Consider the following 25,931-nt stretch of genomic DNA (forward strand, 5'->3'; position numbering starts at 1 on the left):
AGCCTCAATCAAACTGATAGGCTTAGAAAATATGCATGAAACATCCCATCGATCGGACATACAACATCCATGCAAACTCATCAGCTTTGCTGTAGCTACATTGTGACTCCAACCCACAGTCTGTTCTGTTTCCACCTAACTCTCCTGCTGCTCACTAGGCATAAGAACTAGGCCAGGGGTCGGCAGCCTTTCAGAAGTGGTGTGCCGAGTCTTCATTTATTCATTCTAATTTAAGGTTTCACGTGCCAGTAATACATTTTAATGTTTTTAGAAGGTCTCTTTCTATAAGTCTATAATATATAACTAAACTACTGTTGTATGTAAAGTAAATAAGGTTTTTAAAAAGTTTAAGAAGCTTCATTTAAAATTAAATTAAAAAGCAGAGGCCCCCGGACCGGTGGCCAGGACCCGGGCAGTGAGAGTGCCACTGAAAATCAGCTCGCGTGCCGCCTTCGGCACGCGTGCCATAGGTTGCCCACCCCTGAACTAGGGCCTGGTTTGTGAATGTGTCCTCGCAAATTAGATGCAGTTTCCTTAAAGGGACACAATCAATTTGAAATCTACTCAGTCGAAAGGCAAGTTTTACACCTTCCCCGAGTCCTTGTATCCATTTTTGTGGTTTTACAATCAGACTTTTTTCCCTGTTTTTTTAAAATCTGTTTCTGTCTCACTACTGTGAAGGAATATACAAACGTCAGGGGAAACTGACTAGTTGTTGGTACAGAGGAAGGTACTGTGAATGCACAGAAAATATAGAATACATTTTTCTTTCACCTCTTTCACTCTGGGTCATTAGGTGTTATTTGTAAAACTAACAGGTCCACATTCTCAGAGGGGGGTGATTTTTTAAGTTGACGGAATCCCTTGAATCTATCCATTTTTTAAGGACTATTCATGAAGAGCACTTAGAATCACGAAATGACAGTAAGGTTGATACCGCAAGTTAGTGTTACACACAGTATTGATCTCTCAGCAGGTCTTCTGGGGATTAACTGACTATAGTTAGTGAAGTGCTTAGAGAACCTCAGATGAAAGACATACTAATTATTATTACATCACCACCAGCAGCAACAACAGAGACCATGGAATCAAATGCTGCTGAGGACACTAGGGGCAGAATGGAATGGCTTGTTCTCCCCCAGGCTATAATGGGCCTGTGCTGACAGGTGTAACTCAGCAGATACACCCAGTGAGAAGATGAGGGGAGTGACACTTCTGTGACAATGGTCACACTGGAAACGTACACTGAGAATTAAAAAGTTTGCTGTAGCCACTCAGGCCAGGAATGAAGATGTTGGCTAGATATGTGCAGGAAAACTGCAAAACGCTGACTGCCACTGAACATCTGAACTGAAAGGACTTCACCTAAACCAATGCAGCCTGGGGGAGTCACCTCTGCAGAAACTTGGCTGTAAATTCCCAGGCTGGGACCCCAAATAAATCTCATGGTGTAAGTGACTAGACAGCAGTGTACACACCTGACAGCAAGAGCTCCCACATCAGAGAGCACCTGGGCAGGGATACTGATATCAGCTGCATAGAGGTACTGCAGAAATGCACGGGCTGCCTCGGCCGTCACTTCACTCAGCAACACTCGACGGGTCCGCAAATTCCCATCCTCTTCCACTAAGAAACCTTCACTGTGAACCTGAGAGTGAAAAGAAACAAACAGCCAAAGCAGGGTCATTTGTCAGCAAGAGAGGGGCACGGGGGGATCAGGCCCAGAATGCCCACACCAGATCAGACCTTTCATCCACTAAATCCTCATCTGGACTCTGGCAGTAGCCAGTATCCGAGGCTTCAGAGGAAAGCTAAAGAAGTCAAATATGCAGTGCTCCTTATGGGGGCGGGGGAGTGTTCCTCCTGACCCCTACAGCCATCACCTTACACCTGGAAGTATGACGTCTGATCCCTCTGTATAACTGCCACACATCAGTCATAACCTTATCCAGCCCCTTTCTAAATCCAGTACCTTCTAGAGCAGTGAACTGCACAGGCTGACTATACGCTGGGTAAAGAAAAGTTTCCTTGGATTGGTTCTAAATTTACCAATCATGGATTGCATTGAGTGGCCTTTTGCTTTCCTGTTATGGGACTGCATAGAAAGGAGGGACTGATCAGCTTTTCCCATATCCTTCGCAACCTGAATCATACCCGCTGCACCCGCATGGATTGACCCTGCTCCCCTCTCTTGCTGGCATGCTTCCACCCCTATCCACCCATAGCATCCACTGCAGTATCTGAGATTCTCTCTTATGGTACTGAATATCACCCAAAGGCTACAGCTAACACTTGGAGCTAGGGCTGTGATTCCCAGCTTGTGTAGAAATACTCACGCTAGCTTTTATTGAGCTAGCATGCTAAAATAGTAGTGTAGCTGCAGTAGCAAGGGTAGCAGTGAGTGGCAGCACGGGCTAGCTGCCCAAGTACAAACCCACCCAGACTCCACAGGCATGTACCCTTGGTTGCTAGCCGTGCTGCCGCTCACCACTGCCCATGGTACTATGGCTACACTACTATATTTAGCGTGCTAGCTCCACAATAGCTAGCATGAGTTTGCCTACGCAAGCTGGGAATCAATCCCCCAACTCCAAGTGTGGACATAGCCAAACAGAAAACACAGGCTCCCAGTTGCTTCTGATTCCTCTATTAACTTCCAGTGGCTCAAGGTCTCTGAAAATGGCAAGACCTGGCTCTAACAACACTCCCCTGGCCAACAGAGAGACTAAATGGAAAACACCACACTGCAGAAGAGGGAAAAGATCCACACAGAAGGGATTAAACATATCATGTAGGGGCCGGATCCTACAACCATTACGCATACAAGTAATTCCTATGCATGCAAGTAGTCAATGAGGACTACTCAGGTAAGAAAGGGTTGTATGGTTGGGCTATGAGTCAGTAATGCTGGGAGTGTATCTAAACCACTGTGCATGGGGCTAAGCCATCACCTCAGCCTCCTAACTCCATTTACAAAGGGGTCTCAGGGTGTACAGGTGCCTCTGAGTTAACAGCATTTAAGGAAACTCAAAATGTGTTCAGATGCTGGTGGCAGCTCTTCGTGCTACGACCAGGGTTCAGATCCTAGACTCAGGGCCCGTCACGTTGCGTTGGCGGGATACTATTGAGGAGGTACTGTGGGATGCTCGACTGCACACCCCGCTGGGAGCATGAGGAGCATTTCACTGTCCTTCATGAGAAGCTCTGTTCAGCACTGTTAGCTCAACAGCAACTGTGGGAGGAGAGGCCTTGTACAGGGAAATGATTTCTACTCTGGGGGAAGGGGTGGAGACAGACCCTCATAAAGGTCACGCATAGGCATAGCTAGACTCTCCATGGCCTAGTCCCTGGATTTCATGTGTCGCTCAAGCTCAGCTCTAGGAGAAGGGCAGGACAGATGTACCAGTCAGGACTCAGTAGCCTAGGCTTGTGTGGGGTGGGTGGCTATGGAAATCCAGAGGGCAAACATATAGTTAGATATATACCCTCCCGTATAAACTGCTGGCAGATTGCTGGACCTACCATCCCCCTTACTCCTTCAAACAACTGCCACTCACTCTCTATGACGACACCACAGGACTCTTGCTACCTGCCTGCGGGGAGGGGCAGGCGGCTGCAAATCACAGCTGGGTCAGAAGTGCCCTCTGCACCAGGCTTTAGCACCTGCTCCCGACTCTGAAGCAGAACTGCCTGTAGAGATTGGAGCCAATCTCTTCCTAGTTAGGAGGAGAGTACCGCATGGCAGCTGTGCCCAGAGACAACAGCACTGCCAGAAGGAAGAGGAAGGCAGCACAGCAAACAAATACAAAAGCAAACACATCCAGCCATACTTACGACTTCAGTCAGCTGTGGGCACCGTGCATAAAGCACAAACATATGGGCATAAAGGACTTCCCCACTGTCTACCTGGAACTGGACGTCACTTAGATGGGGGTTGTTGACCATTCCACTGAAATCGGCAGCCAGCGACCTGAGTGAGGACTAGAACAAAGAAGGAAGGAGAGAGAAAAACGCTGGTGCAGCTGTAATTCATTTCCCTGACAAAGGCAGAGGGGATAACCCAATTTGTCAATGCTGCTGTACTCTGAGCCCAGGTTTGGATGGATTTATCTTTCCCCTTTGTGATGATTCATGTCCTCGATTAAATTTCACTTCTACGCCAACAATAATGAATTTGAGAAGCAACTAGTATCAAGCTTTCCCTTTGGAGTTACTACCCTGCAGCTGGAGTCATGCTGAGCTCTGTTACCCTGCCTGTTCTGGCAGAAAGGACAGTTTTAGTGAGACTTCAGTTTTAACTGGCCTTAAACACACTGGGCCAAATTCTCTGCAGGCTAGCTGCAAACAGCTCCACTTACTCCAGCAGAGAATTTGACCCACAGGCTGACTGCAGTGTGAGTAAGCAGTCCTCACTGGGATGTACTCAGCATCTAAGCCAAACTTGGGAGGTGAGGCTGGAGCAGACTTCTGAAATTGTTCGGACTGTACTGCAGCTAGCAACACTGCAAGATTAGGAGCAAAGTCATGCCATGAGGTGCACCTATCCCCAACCAATGCAACAAGCATATCAACACAGGGCCTTCCCAAGTGACATCAGCATGCTGATCTATAGCACCTCTCTGGTTTCAATGTCTACCTGGAATTATTTTAACTGAATGCATAATAATGGGAAAGGGCACTGTAGTGGGGCGGTTCCCCCACTCCAGTGGAAAAGGGGTTAAAGTCAGCCCTGGGAGAAGGTTGTGGCTGAGAGCTACTAAGCTGGGCTGATTTGGGGAAGCGGCAGCAGCTGGTCCATGCCCCAGTCAGGCCACAGCTGGCCTGTATAAAAGGCTGTGAGCCAGAGGCCCAGCAGTCTCTCTCTCTCTCCCCAGGCTGGGAGAGAACAGGGCCTGGCTGCCTGCAGAAAGGGTACTGGAAGTGAAGCAGGGCTGGGGAAAGGCCAGAGGAGCAGGGGAGCTCCAGGCTGGCAACTCCCCGGGCTGCAGGGCCTGGTCCAAGGCCCATAGAGGTACTGGGAGGCAGGCAAAGGCAGCCGGTCTGAACCCCCTTGACTATGATGAGTGGCTTTTACACTGCAGTCTGCCCCAGGGAGCGGGGGCTAGTGATGACTGGCAGTAGCCCAGACTGAGGCAAGATGGGGATTAGAGGGTTGGGGGTTCCCCAGAGAGGGGAGACACAGAGGCAGAGTGTGGGGGTATTGCCAGGGGGCAGCACCCCCGATAAAAGGGCACCGGGGTCCGGGAGGGACACAGGTCCGGAAACAAGTGGGACACCGGCCTGCAGAGGGCGCCCAGGCTGGAAAAGAGCTAATTCCCTGAGATGACCAGCAGGAGGCGCCGCAGGTGTGAGTCCTGCACGTTTACAGGCACAAAGGAAAGTGGAAGACTCAGGGACTGCATCATGGGATACAGAGCCTTTTCTTCTCCAGTTCACTGTAGTCTGGCTCACACTGATAATAGCTGAGAGATGTCACCATCTAACTGGGCATTCCATGGCTTGTGTTCTCACTCCGTTTCCCCATGGACAGGTACACTGGGTGGAATTTTCAAAAGTGCTTAAGTGACCGTAGGCATTCGAAAAATCTTTTTGAAAATCTTACTCACTCGTCATAACCCCCCCCCCCACTATTAGCAGAAATACGGTTCCTTGCTGGCAGGCTGAAAAAGGGAGCCATGGAGACTGAACTCCCTCACATGGCTAGTGATTGTGCCCCTGGGTCAGGACTGGGGCATTCTGCTAGGGCATCATGTGAGGGAAACTTGCCCTGCCATCTCCTGTGCTGCACCTGTTCTGAGGCTAGAGAATTTCAGTACCAATTGAAACCAAACCAGTGCTTTTCACCAGCATGAAATTCAAAGGAAAAGAAAACAGCGTACGGTCCATTTCTCCTTTAGGAGCTTTGGAGCTGCCCCAGATAGTCCGATCTTTAAGAGAACTGGATCCATCTAGTCTGATATCCGGCCACCAGACACGGCCTGTTCTTTGAAGGAAAGTGAAAATCCTCATCTTGCCAGTTGTACACTGGAGGGGCTTCCCCCACCCAGCTAGGAATCAGCTTATACTTGAAGCACTGGTCACAGACCTGGTACGTTTTTAACCTTCAGTAGCTTGAGGAACTGCCCATGTTATTCCTATAGACATCTGCGCGAGATGCAGCTCCATCTGGAACAACACAGCTCTTTAATTTATTTTAGCAGGTTTCTGTATTCTGCAGCGGACTGTGGAAACCAACATTTGATTCGACACAGTACGTGCTCATGGGTGGCCGACACTACGTAGTACTGAACTATCAGTGCACATCTGAACAGTCTTCCTGGATTTGGTAGATGGGCTGGAGAAGGCTTCATGGGTCTGGGCAGAAAAGTGGAGTCATTCTCCAAGGGGAAGACAGGAAGCAAAGGCTGGAAACCAATCAGCTGTTTCTTGCTGTCTTATTCTTGGCAAGACGTTCCCTTACAATGCCATTGAACCAAACACACTGGCGCCACATTCCGGGCAGGGAGCCAAGATCGGCTTTCCTGCTGCAGCTAAAATCATGAATGAGGAAAGGAAAATGAATTCAAACTAGAAACCTTCTCCTGGCTGTACAGTAGCCTGGGCAAAGTGAGTGGCTGGGTCTCAATCCAGTTCTGAGTGGACAGCTGTTCACATCACAGAATCCACGCACTGCTCCTGGCAGCGTCAGCAGCGAGGCCAAGTTCTGCAATGTGACACAGAACTGAACTTCCCCATAAAACAGAAAAGGCTCTGGCATGAGGCACAGAGGCTGAGCAGTGTGAAGAAGCCTGTGCTCCTCTATCTTTGCTCTAGTTCCGGTCACATAGAGAACTGAATCTTTAAGGATTTTTTGATCACCCCAAAGGATCACAATCTGAGACTGGAACTTCTGCTGGAGTTTCTGTAGCGAGAACCTCAGGCTGAGAAATGGGGCTCCCATATCCCCAACAGATTACATGCCAGAGCTTACCACTGACCCCTACGAGACTGGATTCCTTTCAGAAATCTCTTAATACTATCAGTCAAAAACAACAGTCTTCATCCTCAAGGATTCAAAATATATCTGGCCTGAAAATCCACAAGGCGCCATGACATGTGCACCAGATAAATAGAGGATAACAAATTTCTGCTACATAAAGTGGATGATCTTGATAACAAAGATAAGAATTAGAAACCTCTACAAAATTATACATATACTGCAAGTGTGGGAACTGGAGTATGATTCTGCAGGGCAAGGTCCCTGTATCTGGGGTTAAATGTGATTGATGAAGTATTACAGGCTTGATGGGAAAACCTCTGGGGATGCATATCACATGGCATTGCACTGCTCACCATGTGGGAGTGCAGAATCTGTCAGGCTGCAGCTCTTAAAGGACACTTCGACCCATCCAGCTATCTTCTTTGAAATGTGTTCACCTATGGACTGAGGGTACCACGGGAAGATTTTCTTGGTGAGTAATAATAGTGCTGAGCTCTTACAAAGTGCTTCTCATCCATAGATCTCCCAGCATTCCATCTCATCTGTAAGCTTCTTATCCCAGATGGCGTGAGTTCAGTGTAAATCAGCCTGACTCTGTAGGAACCCATCTCTTTATTTTTATTTATATAACCAGGTGCTGGATAGACAGGTAAGAAGACATGGTTTCCTGCCCTGAAATGCTTAGAAACTAAGGGTAGTCTATACTACCCGCCAGATTGGCGGGCAGCGATCGATCCAGCGGGGGTCGATTTATCGCGTCTAGTCTAGACACAATAAATCGACCTCCGAGCGCTCTCCCATCGACTCCTGTACTCCACCAGGCCGAGAGGTGCAGGCAGAGTCGACGGGGGAACGTCAGCAGTCGACTCACCGCAAGTGAAGACACCGCGGTGGGTAGATCTAAGTATATTGACTTCAGCTACATTATTCACGTAGGGTTAAGTGCATTACCTCCTGTACACAAGCCACTTGTCTTTACACAAATCACCTGGATATTTGCCTAATATTCTCTTAGTTTAGATCTTTCCATTTCCCTGTAGGACAAGGTCTTTGTCACATACACAGGCCTCTTTGTGGGCATTAGTGAGACACTGGGTGTGTTGACATCAGCTGCCTTTTCTGATGATCCCTACCACAGAAGGATGGGACCTCAGGGCACCTCTTCCTTTTCTACAGATAGGTATGGAAGGTATTTTGGGTCACTTTCTAGGTATTTCGCTCTTACATGAATCAATATGCCCCCTTCAACCCCTGAGATACACAGCAGTAAAAGTACAAAAAAATAAGGAGAACTAAACAAGGCTCTGCCCTTACTGTGTGAAGGTTGCTGCTCTGGCACATCTTCACCTTGGATGGAGGGACGAAGCCACTAAGTGAAATGTCGCTGGCCACCGATTCTCCTCCTCAAGGAAGAAAATACAAAGCAAAACTCAAACACAACCTCTGTATGAGACAAGCTGCAAAGTAAACATTCCTAATGGCACCTGTGCTTTGACAGATACCCCAAACTTGTGACTCCTCCCTACTCACATGTGAACCAGTCCTGACATATCAGCCTCCCTCTCCCTTACTTAACAGTGATCCTCTGGGCTGGGCTGCTGATGTCTGAATCCCATTCAGCTGAGGGCAGCACCCTCCTACCATGGATCCTGAGTGAATCTGAGACTGGGGTTTCAAAGTGTGGTGTGCAGAACTCAATGGGGAGTGGCGGAAGAAACCTAAGTCTGGAGAAACTGGTACAATTGCATTAGCATCTATTTAGAGCCTTTCATCTCAGAGGGCTCAAACCAAAATACATATATGTATGAGAATTACTTCAATCACTAGCAAAGTGAAGTCCCCTCCAAAATGGACCATGGCTGCAGTTTAACATGCCCAGCAGCTCTACACAACAGGAAGTGAAGAATACTACACCCAACTGAAAAGGCAGAGAGATGGCACAATTTATTAACTGAGTTCTCCTTTATAAGGACACAGGAAATACATAATATACCCACTCTTGACAAGTGATCCTCAGTTTTAAAGGGCCACTGTCAACTTGAAAATCACTTCACCCTCTGAAAATCTGGCACCTGCTATTGCTCTAAGTAAATCCTTAGGGGACTATAACTGTGAGATTAGAGAGAAATAAATATTCTGTTTTCTGTTTACACAGAGTTCTTACTTTGTGCATTTGGCAACCCTTGTGTATGGTCAGCCTCTCTATTTTGCTGATGGTCAGTTGCAATTCCTGGCTCATATTCCAGCATGACATTACTATTGTGCTCTGTTTTGGGAGAAGCTTACACACATCATGGCCTTCCCTGGACTCTGGAAGAGTGTGTTACCAGTGACCACCAACAGACATGAACAGGGAGCAAGGAGGGGTGTGCACAGAAAGAAAAGGGGGAAGTGAGCAGGCCTGGGCCAGGTATTTTTAGCATTGCTCTTGGATGTGTCCAAAAGACTCTCCTGGGCATCAGCTGAAGAGCAGAAAAACGCTGAGAGTTTTTAAAGGAACTGTAAAAATAAAATTCAGGACATGCTGTTTAAAAGGGACTCCGTCCAAACCGGGATGTATGAAAAATTAGTCAGTTTAAAAAGTGTCAAGTTGACAGTCTCCCAGGCTGGCACTGCTGCAGAACAGTACCCCATACACAATGCTTGGAGCATTCATGATTCTGTGAAAAAAGTGCCACCTACTGAATCACCTTTATTTCCTGCAGCCTCTGGTCAAGCCTCTGCTATCCAAGTATTGACCAGGCCCAGTTCTGCTTAGCTGATGTGATTTGATGGGATCAGTTCATAGGGCTGCCAGAACTTACTCAGTTGCTTCACTTCACTGGTGTGGTCAACGTCAATGTTCCACTGCGTGAGAGTAAGTCCTTCCCCAGCCAGCTCCACCAGGTCCTGCAGAGTCTGAACATCCTTCTGGCTGCAAGATAGAAACTGCTGCTCTCCATCAGGGTCTGCCTGGGGATCATCAGTAGTTCTGTTTCCAAGCCCCACAGAAGCAGGATCAGGATGGTTGCTGCTGGTCTGTAACTGCTGAGATAGTTGTGGTTGGTCAGATCTCACTGATGGCAAAATGGTCCCTGACTACAGACAGACAGAAAGAATTGGTTCCTGTCTTGTGTGTTCATGCAGCTTGGGAATCACTCAGTGGTTGGACTACACTCTAGTTCACAGTTTTAAAGCCCTAGTGTGAAGGTTACATGGTCTCCAGAACAGTCCCCAGATGCCGGTGCTACCTACCGAGGCAAATCTCCTTTGCATATGGAGAGGTCTATGGAGATAAGAGAGCTCAAACCACCCTCAAAAGCAAGCTGACTGCAATGGAGAATGTGAGAAGAGGGGTTTCCCTGGGAGTGTATTTGTGTGACAGCAGCTGCCGAGCAGGGAGGATGGATGGTGGAAGTAGTCCCACTCTAACAGCTGAACATTTCATTATGGCTGGAGCTCACTGCGACAGCTATGGCTAAGGCAGCCAACGGTTCCACTCTGAAGGGTCTTTTTGCAGTTACTTAGAACTTAGAACTTTTACCTTCTGGGCTGAAATTTTCCAGGTTTGGTCTCTGCTTTAGTTTTTATGGTGTTTGGGTCTCCCCTCCCCCACACATTTCAATAAAAATGGCTCAGCCATTTCTGAGAATGAAAATTATGAGGGAAAAATACTCTCCTGCCATTATTTAAAATGTTTTGCAACCTGTTTTTGAACAGCTCTAGTGCCTCATCATTAGAAACTTGAAATCTGGCACAGAAGTAGCTCCTAGGTCAGATGCGTGCCTTTGAGTCACCAAATGAAAATCTACTGGGATTTAACCAAGTTATAAGAGTTTAAACAAGGTACTTGCACATGCACACCACATTTCTTGTTTTAAAAAAGAATGTCCAACTATTCTTCTGGTGTCCATGAATAAGGAAGGAAGCAAAGTGAAATTTTCCCTCTTGGAGGGTAAGTGTGAAAAAAGACAGAACTCTGAAGGAGTCCTATCAATGTTTAAACTGAATGAAGTGCAATGAAAGAGGTGGGAGATCTGTGAATAAAACAGTCTGTGATTGTGTAATTAAAGAGAGTGTACCATAAAGCATATGCATGAGGGAGTAGAGTTAAGGTTGCACAAGCAACCTCAGATTTGGCAAAGCCTGACGTTTGAATGCTTCACTTTGCAACCTCAATTTACTTGGACCATACTCTTTGTATGGAATACTAACAAATGTCCTCAAAACACAGGTGCAACTTAATTCCTAGCTAGTCAAGTACAGTATATGGACTAGGAAACAGATATAGAAGGTGGTGAGCATGCCAGAGCCAATCAAAGAACCAGGAACTCTCTGGGCCTCAGCAATGTAAGAGGCAAGCATACACCTAAACTGGGGTCAAAATGACTGGGTAAGATTTCCTTATTTAATTACCCTCCATTGCTGCACAGCTTCTTTTTCTGAAATGTAAAAGAAAAAGCCTCTAAACAGACCAGCAGGTGCCTTTGCCTTCAATTCGAAAACCAGATGTACACAGTCAGACCACAGGAGGGCAGTGATGGAAACCGGAAGGGTAAACACACAGTGCCAATGAGTGTGCAGACTCAGGAGGGCAGCAGGGCCGAAGAGCAAAGGAGCACACAATTGCGAGTGTGAAAGCAAGAAGGTGGCAGGGACAAACCACTGGTGAGAATAAGTAGTAGAGGAAAGAACAGAATGATTCCTCACCTGCACAGGTTTCCAAGGTAAAATAGGAGGGGTTAATCCCGCTGCATAGAAGGACTCTGGGACACAGGGTCCTGTCAAAGTACTATACTCCCACAAAATGCAACGCTGGTCTTTGGGCAAAGATAGAAGCCAGGCTGCCTTCCCAGGCTCCTCCTCCAAAACCCTGCTGGCAGGGAGCGGAGGGGTGCTAGGGAACTCCACCTCCTCTGTTAGTAGCATGGCCATCCGGCTTTGAATCCGTTTATGGGCTGTCTCTGGATCTTGAAGTAACAATGGAGGAGGCGTGCGGGGGATGTTCTTACGCCTTTTTTTCTCTATTAAAAAAAAAGTATATAATAGAACATACAGGGTGCAGGAGCACAACATGCAAGCTTCTTTGAGAGCTGAAGACAGGGTACCTGAAGTGTAGCTCACAGGCCAAACTGGACTCACAGAGCTCCACAACAACACCTGCAGCTGCCATCATTTTTAATACAGGGAAACAACCCCCTGAAACTACAGATCCCACTATGCACTGCTCCATGATGAGAGCTGTAAACGTTGAGTTTCACTTTCATCATATGCAATCTCTCTATTTTACTGAAGTTATGGGCATCTCCCAGGTTCATGGCAAGTTGCCAATGCAGCTTTTGGTTGCCTGTCCCAGCCACAGGAAAACAGCACAGCACCTTGCAGCAACTGTCACTGTCTCTTTGTGACTTCTGATGCCCAACAGTAGGTCCCCAACTCCACACAACTGCCATTCAGCAATCTCTGTGCCTTACTGGCTCACTTTTGCCACTGCAGGGCTCTTCTGCATTCCCCAATGCAGCTGTGAGCTCAGTAACTGGAGCCTTGGCAGGAGGATTCTAAGGAGAATTTGAGCACACTCCTGAAGAGTATGTTCACCCACCTTACCACAGCCAACTGGCTTTCTTTCAAAATCTTTATTGCGTGCTGCATAAGCAAGGCATGCAGCCACCACTATCCATTCTCCATCACATGTCCATCACAGCCGTTACATGGGGCACAGGTAAGGTTGGGTGAGCAGTGTGATTCAGGTTGGATAATAAGGAGTAATGCAGAGTACATGGCAGTGGAAAAATGGAGTGACCCCATAGCTGTTCATTTCTACACTGTAGAAAAAAAAAAAAAAAAAAAAAAAAAAAATCTACAATTTCAAAACTCCCAACAACAGAAAGAAAGTGTAAGACTACAAGGGGACTCCACTGACACTCACGGACGACCAGAAATCCCTTTTAACTAAGTTTTGTGTAGTAATTACATATTGCGTTAGAAACTGACAAGAAATACAGGCAGGGCTGTCATACACACACACATCACTTAGGTTTTAATCCAGGATATACTGTGTTACGTTGCTCCTAAAACACTGCCAGCCACTAACACTAAGACACTTCAATATGTACCTGCTCCAGGCTTCCACTTGATTGGTAAAGCACTCTCCAGTTTAATAGTTGTTACCGATTTTGCTTGCTCCTGCCTTATTTGCTCCAGCAGAGATCGTGACATTGCCATGGCAACCAGAAGATCCTCATCTTTGGTCTCCACCTTGGATGTCTTCCGCTTTTTCTTTGACTCCTTCTCTTTGGAGGAGCCTTTTCGCTTTGACCTACTGAGCTGATTGCTGAAATGTAAGAATGCAGCATGACACACAAGTTAACTGCAACCGGATCAGAGATGAGGAGCACGCCACCCTCCATATCAGCAGCTCTAATCACTTAGGTAGATTCCCATTTCCAGGATAAGGGGAAACCATTCACAGTAAACTACTCCTGAACAGAGGGAAGCATTTATCATTTTCATTAATTCATCAATGTCACTATCTAGGAGGTCAAGAGAAGGGCAGGGAGGACGCCACTGAAGCAAAACATAGAAGTGTGTTACACAGTACCAGAAGCTGGCTGTAAGTGCTTCATAGCTGCTTCTGGAATCTTTTGTTTGCAACTCTGCCTTTTCGGTCCCACGTCCTTTAAAACTTGGTGCCAGAGAACAGCAAAAAAACAGTCAATGTGGGGCAAAAAGCCCAAACACCAAAAATTGCTGTGCCATTTCCCACGTGGCTGGGGGGACAGGAATCAGCTCCTCCCCAACCCAATGGGACTAATGGACTTTCCACGTATTGAACTAAGTAGTCAGTCAATGTTTGCTTTACTATATAGACGAGGGGTGGGCAAACTTTTTGGCCTGAGGGCCACATCGGGATTCCGAAACTGTATGGAGGGCCGGGTAGGGAAGGCTGTGCCTCCCTAAACAGCCTTGTCCCCACCCTCTATCTGCCCCCTCCCACTTCCTGCCTCCTGACTGCCCCCATCAAAACCGCCGCCCCATCCAAACCCCCTACTCCTTGTCCCCTGACCGCCCCCTCCCGGGACCCCCCACCCCAACCGCCCTCCAGAACCCCACCTGCTCCCTGTCCCCTGACTGCCCCAACCCCTATCCACACTCCCGCCCCCTGACAGGCCCCCCGGGACTCCCACGCCTATCCAACCGCCCGCTGCTCCCTGTCCACTGACTGCCCCCCCGGGACCCTCTGCCCCTTATCCAGCCCTCCCGCTCCCCGCCCCCTTACCAAGTCATTCAGAACACCAGGACTGGCAGACGCACTGCCCGGCCGGAGCCAGCCATGCCGCCTGGCAGGAGCTCGCAGCTCCACCGCCCAGAGCGCTGGCAGCACAGCGAGCTGAGGCTGAGAGGGAGGAGGGACAGCAGGGGAGAGGCCAGGGGCTAGCCTTCCCGGCCAGGAGCTCAAGGGCCGGGTAGGATGGTCCCGCGGGCCAGATGTGGCCCGCGGGGCCGTAGTTTGCCCACCTGTGATATAGACTTGAGGCCACCAGCTCAGTTAAAAGTCCATTCCACCTAGCCCCCATTCTCAGAATAAATTTTTATACATCCGATTCTTATGTGTATTCCCTCTTCGTGTCCAGGTACAAAATGTTCCTTAGCTCCAGTCTGTCTAATAAACTCCAATGGACCATTCAGTTTAATTTTTATAATTACCTCAGCTAGTGTAAACACCTCATCCAAGTCAATGCAAGACTAATCCTTGTTTTGCCCCTCTCTGCTCAGCTATTAGCCCCGCCACCCTACTGATCATCTTGGTTGCCCTACTGTTCTCTCTCCAACTGAACTGCAGCTTTCTTCAACTAAGGTGCTGAAGCTGGCTCCTACCCGATTCCTCCTAGTTTCAGAGCCTAGACAGTGTGTGCGCTTACCCTGGCTCTAAGGATGCTACTAACATCGCTGATTTGCTCCAGCTCACCTGGGTGCTACAGGGAGCCCATCACCCAGGGCCAATGCCTGCGATTGCACTGCCTGGAGAAGCAACTGCGGAGGGACTTCCATCTTGACAGCGCAGCGTTTCAAGTGACTGGCTCGGCTTTTTGGCGTATGGAACTGCTTCCCACAGATGGGGCAATCAGGGATCTGTGGGTTGCTGGAAGAGGACACCTGTGACTTCTCCATCTCATCCAGACACCTGCGGGAAAACAGCAGGGTTTGCTCTTTAAAGTATTTTAAACTCTGCTCACACTAACACTTTTAAACTACATTAAAGAAGAACTGGAGTGATTAGCTCTAACGCCTGAAACAACCAAAGTAACATTCCCTAAAGAAGTGTGTGTTACATATATACACTGTTACCTATCAGCTCTGTGTTCTTGGGGAACCAGGGCGCAGTATCCAGCCTGTTTGACTCACGAAAGACCTTCCCCCCACGACCCTCCAGCCTCTGCTTGAACCAAAGCCAATCAGAAGAAAGCAGGAAAGCACTGCATGATGGGGAATCTCTGCTCCAGATGTTAATGAACCCACGCCTGCACACACCCAGCTCAGTAGTTATCAGACCAATTCTAGTAATAAATCCTTTATTGATATCCAAAATACTGAAGCTGCCTAATTGCATTGTGAGCTCCCTCAAAGGAACACCGCCCATAACCTGGAATAATCAGTTCCTATTGTCTAGCCTGAACAAAATAACGTTGGTGTACTCCCTTGAGCCATCAGTTTACCCACAAACAAATCTAGTGTTCTCCCTTGAACCATTGTTCTTTCCCTACAAAACTCCCTACCCACGCTCAAGTAAGTGCTCTGATGCCCAGATTCAAAATCTGCATCAGTTCCATTGGGACTTCATCTGCTCCTGATTGATCGTGCTGGGGGCTCTGCCTGTCCCCAGCACTCCGGACCCGCAGCTACCACCACCACCTGGGAACCCCGACCAGTTCAAGCTTCACGGAGTGGTGAGCTCTCTCTAGATACAGCCTTCTGACCCTGACTTGTGTGATCAGTTATAGTTTATTAAACCTGACTTTTATAATCAAATTTAAGTTAGATTTAATATTATAACTGTTTTGTTTGTTTCACTCCCCTTGTATAGTTATTACCTGGCAATAAATAACCTTCATGGTTAAGCTGGTTGCTTCTCTCCCTCTCTCTCGCCCCCCCCCCCCCCCATGGGTGTTTTTTGGCTTCCCCATTCGCTCTGCAGCAACGCTCCTCGTACCTAAGCTAAAGATTCCTGCAGCACCCAAAAATCCTGTGGGGTTTGCTCATCAAACGGATTACTACCAAAACAACTGTAACTTGAAAGTGGGGACAGGGACGTGCTGAACCTGGGACATATGAGGGTGGCAGATTGAAAGTGCTGCTCGACCCAGCCCGCTCAGGCATACTCTATTCCGGTACAGTGCCCATGGCATATGAGGGTGACAGCTTGGAGGTGCTGTTCGACCCAGCCTGCTGAGTCCATGGGCCTATGAGGGTGACAGCTTGGAAGTGCTGTAGGACGAAGACTACTTTGTGGGCTGGGACTGGCAGCACTCAAACTTGGATTGTCAAACACATGCTTTCATAGACCATCACTTACTTACTAGCCATGCTGTCTTCATTAACGCACCCCGCTGAGGCTTACACTGAAAGACGCACGCTGGGAGAGTAGCAGAAAACTCGGCCTCACCACACACTCCAGGGAGAGCCATGGGACAAAGAATTCAGTCCCTGCTGTGACTCCCCCCCCCCCCCCCCCAACAGGTTATATTTACTTACACCTTCAATGTTAAAATTACTGTGACACAGCCTCAGCGTTTATCCTTTCCTACAGTAGCTAGGCTGGCTGAGTCTTTAGTCTAGGAGGCCAGGGGAGAGAGGGCAATAATAAACACTGGCCTTTCACCTGTTAACATGCTGCTCCCGTCGTGTTGCATTCATGGCTGAGAGGTCCTTCTGACAGATCTGACAAAAAAATAAGCCTGCCTCTTCCAGACTTCCAGGTACTTCTTCTTTGAGCTCCTGCTGGAGGGCCACGGCCAGAGCAACATCTGACTCCTTCGCAGGCAGATCCGGAGTGGTCACTAGGGTGAAGGAAAGATCTTCTCAGAGATAGCGCTAAGCATTGAACCTGTTATATTCAGTTATTATTTTATTGAACTGGATACTTAAAAATAAAATGTGAACTTTCTCTAGCACCTTTCATTCTAAAGGGTCTCGAAGTGCATTGCAAACTATACACACAGCATCACTGAAATGCAGCCACTTCTGGGATGGACGGTGGCAATTAGCACACCACCATACAATACAGCAGAGAGCAGTGGTGCAAGTAGGGCGGTCCGGTCCGGTCTGCCAGTAAGATATTTATACCTGGTACACTGTATTGGAAAGGCAGAGAAGGAGCAGAAAGTGGGGCAGCTCCTCTGGTGTGGCTGTACCATCCCCACCTGTACCACCACCCTGTTCCACGCATTTTTGTCTAGCGTCTCCTGTCTGGGGTCTGTAGGAAGCCCTGTCAGAGGGCAGGGCTGGGGCGGTACCGGTACAGCCGCGCCAGAGGACCTGCTGGCGTGGGGCCCACGTTCTGCTCCTTTCGCCGTTGCAGTTCCCAGGAGAGCCCTGAACTGCAGGGCTCTCCCAGGAAGGTCAGTGGCGAAAGGAGCAGAACGTGCAGCTCCTTTGGCATGGCTGTACCGCCCCCAGCCCTTCCATGTAGCTACATGCCTGCATCTCCTGTCCGGGGTCTGTACAGCAGCCCCGCCGGAGGACAGGGCTGGGGGCGTATAGCCGCACCAGAGGAGCTGCCAGCGTGGGGCCGCCAGGGTTCCTTTTGCTGCTGCGGTTCCCAGGAGAGCCCAGTGGTTCAGGGCTCTCCTGGGAACAGTAGCAGTGAAAAGAGCAGAACCCCATGCCAGCAGATCCTCTAGCATGGCTGTACTGCCCCTAGGCTCGCCCCCCACAGCTTTGTCCTCCGGCGGGGATGCTGTACAGACCCCGGACAGGAGATGCAGGCACGTAGCTACGTGGAAGGGCTGGGGGCGGTACAGCCATGCCAGAGGAGCTACACATTCTGCTCCTTTCACCGTTGTGGTTCTGGAGAGCTCTGCAGTTCAGAAGTCTGCGGCACAGCAGGAGGAGGACAGAGCCCCACCCTCCCCTCCCCCAGGTAACACGGGATGAATCATGGGGAGGAGAGGAGAGAGGGAGAGCGCGGGGCCCTGGGCTGGGTCATGTGGAGAGGTCACATGTCCCCCTCTTTAGCTGGTGCAACGTACTGGTAAGAAATTAATTCTATTTGCACCACTGGAGGAGACGGGGAAACTTTGGCTAGGGTCACTAGTGCAAACCATGGCTCATATATAAAGGCCAAGGAGATTTTTAATGTCCACACAGAGCCAAGATGATCTTAGTTTTCAAAGATTCAGTTTATTTACAATGATACTGACCTCCTTGATAAAGTGCTTAGAGATCTACTGATGAAAGTGCTATATAAGAGTTAGCTATTATCATTATTGTTACACTGGAAGGACGAAAGAGTGAACTGACCCTGCTGGGATTTGAACCTGTGCTTCCAAGAAATCTATTTCAAACAGGATGCTTAGATCACCATCCCCTCCAGGATCTAAAAGCCTGTTACAGACATTAACTAAGCCACACAACAGCCCTGTGAGGCAGGTATTGTTAGCCTCATTTTACAGATGAGGAAAGTGAGACACACAAGAGATTAAGGGATTTATCCAAGGCCACATAATGAGCTAGCAGCAGAGCTGGGAATAAAATCCAGGAATCCTGAAGCTGACTCCCAGCCTGGCACTCTAACCACTAGACAGCACTCCTTGTATATTTAGGATAGCTTGCAAGAGACATATACCATTCTCTGGCTGGTTCTTCTCCTGGATCACATCAGGGATGTTTCCATCTGTTACTGTCTCTAGCAAGCTGCTGCCCCGGGTATGTTTCAGCTGTTTTGGTTCCACTCTCTTAAACTGCTGCATCCTCTCCAGCACCAGCTCTGCTACCCGCAGCCTGGTTCCTGAGATATGGAGCGTCTTCTCAGGGGATGAGGTGGAGGTTGCTGGTTCTGCAGCAGCAGCAAAGGATGATCTGCGCTTGTCACTGCCTGGTGGGGAAAAAAGCACAGTCCTAGTAACTGTCCCATCTGGGGCTTTGCAAATCTGCATTAAACACCCAGCTAACAGTCAAGATGAGAGGGTTTCAGAGAAGCCTCCTCCTACAGCAGCCTGAGCCATTCTTGATTTTGGAGTATGCTGATTCTGAGTGGACTGGATGCACAATTTGCTTAGCTAGTGAGTTTCACCCCGTAATAATAATCATACCTAGCTCTTCTACAGCACTTATCAGTAGATCTCAAAGTGCTTTACAAAGGAAGTCAGTGTCATCAACCTCATTTTACAGATGGGGAAACTGAGGCACAGAGCCTGACAATCTGGCCCCAGGTCATACAGCAGGTCAGTTACAGAGCCGGGAATAGGACCCAGACAGTGATGAGCTGCCAAAATATTAACAACCGGTTCCCTCCTCCTGACCCCACGAGGGGGTCGTGCCCCCCCCCCGGACTCCTGCCCCATCCAACCCCCCATGTTTCTTGACAGCTCCCCCCCCCCGGGACCCCTGCCCCATCCACCCCCCTTCTCTCTGTCCCCTGACTGCCCCAGGAACCCCTGCCCCTGACTGCCCCCCACCGCCCAACCCCTGCTCCTTCCCGACTGCCCCCCGGGACCCTTGCCCCCATTCAATCCCCGTTCCCTGCCCTCTGACCACCCCGACCCTAATCCACCCCCCCCAACTCCCCTGCCCTCTATCCAACACCCCCTCCCTGCTCCCTGACCGCGCTGCCTGGAGATGGAAGCTGGGCCAGGGCCGCTGGGGCGCTGGCCTGCTCGGCCGGGGCGCAACTGGAGCGACTCGGCCAGAGCCGCTGGAGTCGGGGTGTTCAGCCGGAGCCGGGGGCCGGGCCAGAGCCGCTGGAGTCGGGGTGTTTGGCCGGGGCCGGGCCAGGGCCAGAGCCGGGGGCCAGGACTGGGCACCGGGCCGGAGCCGCGCCGCCCGGAGTCGGGGGCTGGACCGGAGCCACGCCGCCTGGCCGGAGTCGGGGCTGGGGCCGGGCGGCCGGAGCCGAGCTGGGCGGCGCCTGGAGCCCTCCTCGCGCCCCTGCCCCCGCTCACCTGCGGGAAGCCGCTGCTTCCTTCTCAGCCCTCCCAGGCTTCCCGTGCGAACAGCTGATTCGCGGGAAGCCGGGGAGGGGGAGGAGAAGCCGGGGGGAGCGTTCAGGGGAGGAGGCGGAGGCGGAGCGAGGTGAGCTGGGGCTGGGGGAAGGGCAGGGAGCTGCTGGAGCTTCCCGCGAACCAGTGGGAACCAGCTCCAGCTCACCTCTGGACCCAGATCTCCTGAATTCCAGTCCATGCGCTATCCATTGGGCCACATCAACTCCCAACCAGCGCTTTAGGATCTGACTTCCAACCTCTACCAATGATGGGGCCTGAGAGATGCTGAGCAGTAGGAGTGAAAGGTATCTGGAGAGGAGAAATAGGGAGGAGCAGGCAGAAGGAGTTGCCAGGGCAATACCTCACTGCAGCCTTGGCTGCTTTGGGGAACCCTCCCTTCTCTGTGCTTCACCTGACCAAGGGAGACCTCTCCTATCTGACAACACTGTTGAAGAACAGTTACTAGGGACAGTCAAAGGTATCAGTCTAATGAGTTGAATACTGTCTAATGAACTGTCTAATGGTATGGGTGAGCAAAATGTACCCCCTGTGCAATCCTAACTGCCTGGTACCCCTCTCTGGGTGGAGTTTAGAAAAGTTCATCTGAACGTGAGAGTCCTTCTAGCACCAGGCTATTTTCCATTAGAAATATTTCAGAGTGAGGGAAGGAGACAGAGGTTGGAGATATTACCTGCCAGGGTGTTCTGGCTACAGTTTGGTACCATAGCATCCAACTGAATGGCAGGAGGGTCTCCATTTTCATCTCCCAGTGGAGGCCCATCATTTCCACAGGCTGCAGCTTCACCTTCTGGTTCATGCCCCAATGCCTGCTCATTGGGGTCCGTGCACCCTGGCCAGCCCATTCTCTTTCCCACAGAGGAGTCATGCTGGCTTTTGCTCTTAGCAGTTGACTTGCTCTTTTTTAATTTGCTTTTTGTTGCAGTGCTCCTTGTCCTGCTCTGAACCTTCCTCCCTCCCTCGGCATCTCCAGCCTTTTTCTTGACCCTGCTCAATAGGTTAGCACAGAGTTCTTTAAAATCATTGTCCAGCTCATCCATCAGCCACCAGCCTCAAGACACTCAGCTTGGCTTCAGTGTGATGGAGCATGTGGGAGTATTGGACTGGGACAGCAGGGTCAGGGCAGGTCTGCCTCCTTTGATGACCTAGTCCTCATTGTACCTTCCACCATCCCAGAGATCTGCACACTCTGGATTGCAACAAGATCAACAGTGGGCACGTTTCTGGCTGGTACAATATTTCACCCTCTATATTTACAGCTTAGCCATTAAGTCTAGTACAATCTTCAAGGAGTCCATTTGATATCATTCATATTTAGGAGACTTCCTTGCTCTTTGACGGGTTTGACAGCAGATGGACAATGCACTCTGTTTAGAGGATGCCCCAGGATCTTCATGGTGTGCTAGAAGGCTTTCCGAGGAGCTTTATCATAGCATCTAAACAAAAGAGATAAACAAGAGTGTAAATGAAGAATGGTCTGTATAGGCATATTCTGGAATAGGGTGGAGCTTTGAAGATCAGTGCAGGAAAATCCTGAATAGATAAGGCACATAACTGACACAAAGTATTATCAATCACTGAACTACCAACAGACACAGGGTGTGTTAGGAGGTGAGACACAAGCATTTCAAAGTAGGTTCCTGACATTAGGCACAACTATCACATACACAGAAGCATGTTTCCTACTTTATGAATGGGCTGGAGCTCAGGACTTAAGAGTGACTTTTTTTTTTTTTAAATAATAGGTTCTGGAAGTGAATGTCACGGAGTGGAACTAAAACCACACACACACTTCAGATTGAACACCTATGCAATCATAGTGTGAAATTCAGTTTTTTGTCAGACCACCTTTTAATAGGATGGCCTGACACTTATAAGGCTTTTTCTGCTCCTGGTCTGTGTCTGGGAGCAACTCAACTATACATAGTCAAGCCCACATCCCTTCCCTTCCCACTCTCTCTATACACAGATACTTACTGCTGCCTGATCACTTTCAATGTTTGCTGCTGTCATTGCTGGTAAACACTGCCTTGCAGGACCTGAGGAAGGGCACTCAGCAAACCAGGACACTGGCCACTCTACACAAAGTTCCATCAAAGTACAGAGACTAAACAATCAGAGAACAAAAATATCAACAAATATCATTGTTTTTGTGGATACAGACTAACATGGCTATCCCTCTGATACTTACAAAATATCTTTAATCTCTCTGAGTTATAGTAAACATAACACACTACTCAGGGGTTACCTGGATAGACATGTCCAGATGGAAATTGATCAAACACTAAGTGATATTACAACTAGATCTCTATTCTTAGAGTGCTTTCTTCCTAGTTCTAGAATTTGGTATGGTCATGACTCATTTACAAGAGGTCATATATTGCTCCCAATTCCTATAGCTTTCAGTCCTGAAACTGAGCGTTTCACTTGGAATGGCAGCAGTCGCTGTTCAGTTTCTCCAACAAAACTCTAGGCACCAAAAGAGTCAAAATGCAGGAAAAACACAAGATGGGTTGTTTTTTCAAATGGCTTGGCTTCAGTCACACAAGGCGAAGGAATACTGGTTACACACTTTATGGGTTAGCCTCTTCTATAAGCAATGACAGATGTTAATGGATATTTTTCTTTCAGCATAGTCTCCCAAACCTGTAGAGACTTTGCTGTGAATCCAGGAGTAATTTCTTATTAGAGAGAAACAGATTTTTTTTTGTAGCTAGTTCATACATTTATTTTCCTGGACAGAGTCTTGAGACAATTATCCCTACAAACTGACCACGTTCTTCTAAGTAGAAGACAGCATAGAGAGAGAAACTGAATCTTCAGCCTCTGAGTTTCTACACAGTCCTCACACAGACAAACTAGTGCTGTCACATTACTTAATGGTGACCTCCAAATACTGTACTTTGAAACAAATCCAGCACTTCTTTGATTACTTTATGTGCTCAATGCCTCAAGTAGGGTAGGTGAGATGGGCAAAGCACAAAACTGACATAGAACTTCCTTCTTTTTCAGGTCTCAAAGACTGGATTTGCAGGCTCTTGGTCATGCACTGTGCTGATGGTATCACATAAAACTTGGGGCTTGTCTTCACAAGAACACACAAGAAAATTAATCCAAATTAAACTAAAGGTGTGAATTTAAAGCGGATTAATTAAACCACATTAAATCCCTGCGTGTTTTTTGATTCACTTCCAAAGTGAATTAAGATAAATCAAATTAATGCTGCTTTAAATCTGAATAAGAGTGTCCACATAGGGGTCCAATGCAGTTTAACTAATCCACTTTAAAAAAATCATTCAGATTAACTTTCCCGAGTATTCCCATGTAGACAAGCCCTTAGAAATCCTTGGACATTGGCTTAAAAGGGAAGGGAAGTATTGCTTCTTCACAACACTTCATGGGTTTGCAAAGTGCTCCTTTTAAATATCATATGCTCTTCCCCTATGGGATCAAAAAATGAGCAAAATAAAATAAAAACAACAGCACTTAGACCACCTAAATGCCAACTCTATGATCCAGGTGGGTCCTGTGACTGATCTCCCATCACTAGGGTAGTACATGCTGGGATGTCACAAAATGGGACCAATAAAAATGGATGTTGGGACCTGGAAAAATGCAGGGGGGGGGGAGTAAGAGTTAATTATATTCTGAGTGCCCCTCTTGCCTAGGCTATTTGACAGACAGGGAAAGAACTCTAAATCATAGAATGTCAGGGTTGGAAGGGACCTCAGGAGATCATCTAGTCCAACCCCCTGCTCAAAGCAGGACCAATCCCCAGACAGATTTTTGTCCCCTCAAGGATTGAACTCACAACCCTGGGTTTAGCAGGCCAATGCTCAAACCACTGAGCTATCCCTCCCCCAAGGTGCTAGACTGTCCAAAGAATTTGCCATCTCCTTTAAATGGTGTAAATTATTTAAAATTGGCTGTAAAATCAACTATAAGGGTCTCAGGGATTACAAGGTTCAGCTGCCTTGGGCTTTTTTTTCTCCAAGTAGTGAAGTACTCTATGGAAATGACTACAAAAATAAAGTGAACCATGAGCCCTTCTCAAGAGGGAAAGCATGAAAAAGTGAGTGAGCAAATCTACTGGAAGAGAAAGAAAACTAAACACTACAAAAATAATAATTATTATTAATAAAAACACTTTATTTCTCTAGTTACTCCTGAAATAGATGACTTCTTGTCTCATTGGAACATTGCAATTGTGACATTGGATCTAGTCCAGTATTCTGTCTCCAACAGTGGGCCAGGAGCTTCAAAGGATGGTACACGAAACCATGCAGTAGGCAGATGTGGAATAATCTGCACCCCACATTAAGATAATCATTAGGCATTAGGATGAGATTTAAACCCAGAACCATGAAATTTAATATCCCTTCCAAAATGTGTTAGCAGTAATAACAACAACTCTGGATATTCTTGTTATCTATAGAATATCCAATCCCTCTTTGAATCTTGCTAAATTTTTGGACTCACTGACATCCTGTGGCAATGAGTTCCCCGGTTTAATTAGCTGCTGTGTGAAAAAGTATTTCTTTTTATCAGTTCTGACTTCACCAGGTTTTAATTTAAAACCCTGTAAGGTGTTCAGTTAGAGTGGTCACCAACAGTGTTCCCTCTAATTTTTTCCACACATGTGCAGAATGAAGTTTGTTATGTGCACCAATATGGAGGTGATGTGTGGTGGGGGTGGGGCTGAGGGGCTCGGAGTGTGGGAGGGGGCTCAGGGCTGGGGCAGAGGGTAGGGGTGCAGGGGTGTGAGGCCTCCGGCTGGGGGTGTGGGCTCTGGGGTGAGGCCAGGGATGAGGGGCTCAGGCTGGGGCAGAGGGTTGGGGTGCGGGCTCTGGGATGGGGTTGGGGATGAGGGGTTCAGGGCTGGGGCAGAGGGTTGGGGTGAGGGGGATGAGGGCTCTGGCTGGGAGTGCGGGCTCTGGGGTGGGGCTGGGGATGAGGGGCTTGGGGTACAGGCTGTCCCAGGGCCACAGTGGGGAGAGAGGACTCCCCCCAGGTCTCTCTCCCCGCAGCAGCACCTGGGCGGGGCGGGGTGGTGGAAGGCGCATCCCCCCTGGCCCTGGTAGGTCCGGGGCTGAGTTGGGGCCAGGGAAAGGGCGCCCTGCCCCCAGCAGGTTCAGGCTGCGGCTGGGTTCAGGCCGAGGGAGGGGCGCTCCTACCCCGGCCGTTCCGGGCAGGGGCTGGGTTCGGGCCGGGGGAGGGGCGCCCCTCCCCTGGCAGGTCCCGGCCAGGCGGGTTCCCTGAGCGCCTGCGCAGCGCTTAATATGCTGCTGCATGGCTGCGCGGCTTACAGGGAACTTAGGTCACCAACACATCCAGAGAATACCTGGTATTCTGGTACTGGTGCGTGAGATCACGTCGGTGGGGGCTGAACGGCACTCTCTTCAAAACTGCTTATTCCACGTGTGATACTGGACAACGGTTTTATATTAGTACCAGACAGGGAACAAACCACACAAAAACATAAAACCAGAAGCTTAAAAATTAGACAAATGGCCTGTCTATGTCCAAATAGTTTACATTTCCCCCTCCTATGTGCATTCTTTTACATTTATCATCCCTTAACTTCACGTGCCATTGTGTTGCCCATTAACCCAGTTAGATTAGGTCTTTCTGAATTTCCTCACAGGCCTGTCTAGTCCTGACTAACCTAAATAACGTTGTGTCATCTGGAAAATCTTATTACCTCACTACTCACTTCTCTGTCTGGATCATTAATATACATACACCGGACCTAGTAC

The 25,931-nt window shown here is 48.7% G+C and overlaps 1 protein-coding gene across 1 annotated transcript in view; it reads right to left on the minus strand.

Moving 5' to 3' along the window:
- Nucleotides 1–25,931, minus strand: part of SLX4 (SLX4 structure-specific endonuclease subunit) — a 45,384-nt gene that overhangs the window by 7,111 nt on the left and 12,342 nt on the right. Inside the window, exons 2-12 of the mRNA XM_065411980.1 lie at nucleotides 22,153–22,282; nucleotides 20,849–21,611; nucleotides 18,804–19,052; nucleotides 16,839–17,016; nucleotides 14,928–15,143; nucleotides 13,075–13,292; nucleotides 11,669–11,982; nucleotides 9,784–10,006; nucleotides 8,294–8,382; nucleotides 3,835–3,981; nucleotides 1,479–1,648 (exon numbers count right to left, since the gene is read on the minus strand). Of these exons, the coding sequence (XP_065268052.1) occupies nucleotides 1,479–1,648; nucleotides 3,835–3,981; nucleotides 8,294–8,382; nucleotides 9,784–10,006; nucleotides 11,669–11,982; nucleotides 13,075–13,292; nucleotides 14,928–15,143; nucleotides 16,839–17,016; nucleotides 18,804–19,052; nucleotides 20,849–21,215 (2,171 nt within the window). The 5' untranslated portion in view covers nucleotides 21,216–21,611; nucleotides 22,153–22,282. The remainder of the gene's footprint in view (nucleotides 1–1,478; nucleotides 1,649–3,834; nucleotides 3,982–8,293; nucleotides 8,383–9,783; nucleotides 10,007–11,668; nucleotides 11,983–13,074; nucleotides 13,293–14,927; nucleotides 15,144–16,838; nucleotides 17,017–18,803; nucleotides 19,053–20,848; nucleotides 21,612–22,152; nucleotides 22,283–25,931) is intronic.

Source organism: Emys orbicularis, chromosome 10, assembly GCF_028017835.1.
Source record: "Emys orbicularis isolate rEmyOrb1 chromosome 10, rEmyOrb1.hap1, whole genome shotgun sequence".
Lineage (NCBI taxonomy): Eukaryota > Metazoa > Chordata > Testudines > Emydidae > Emys > Emys orbicularis.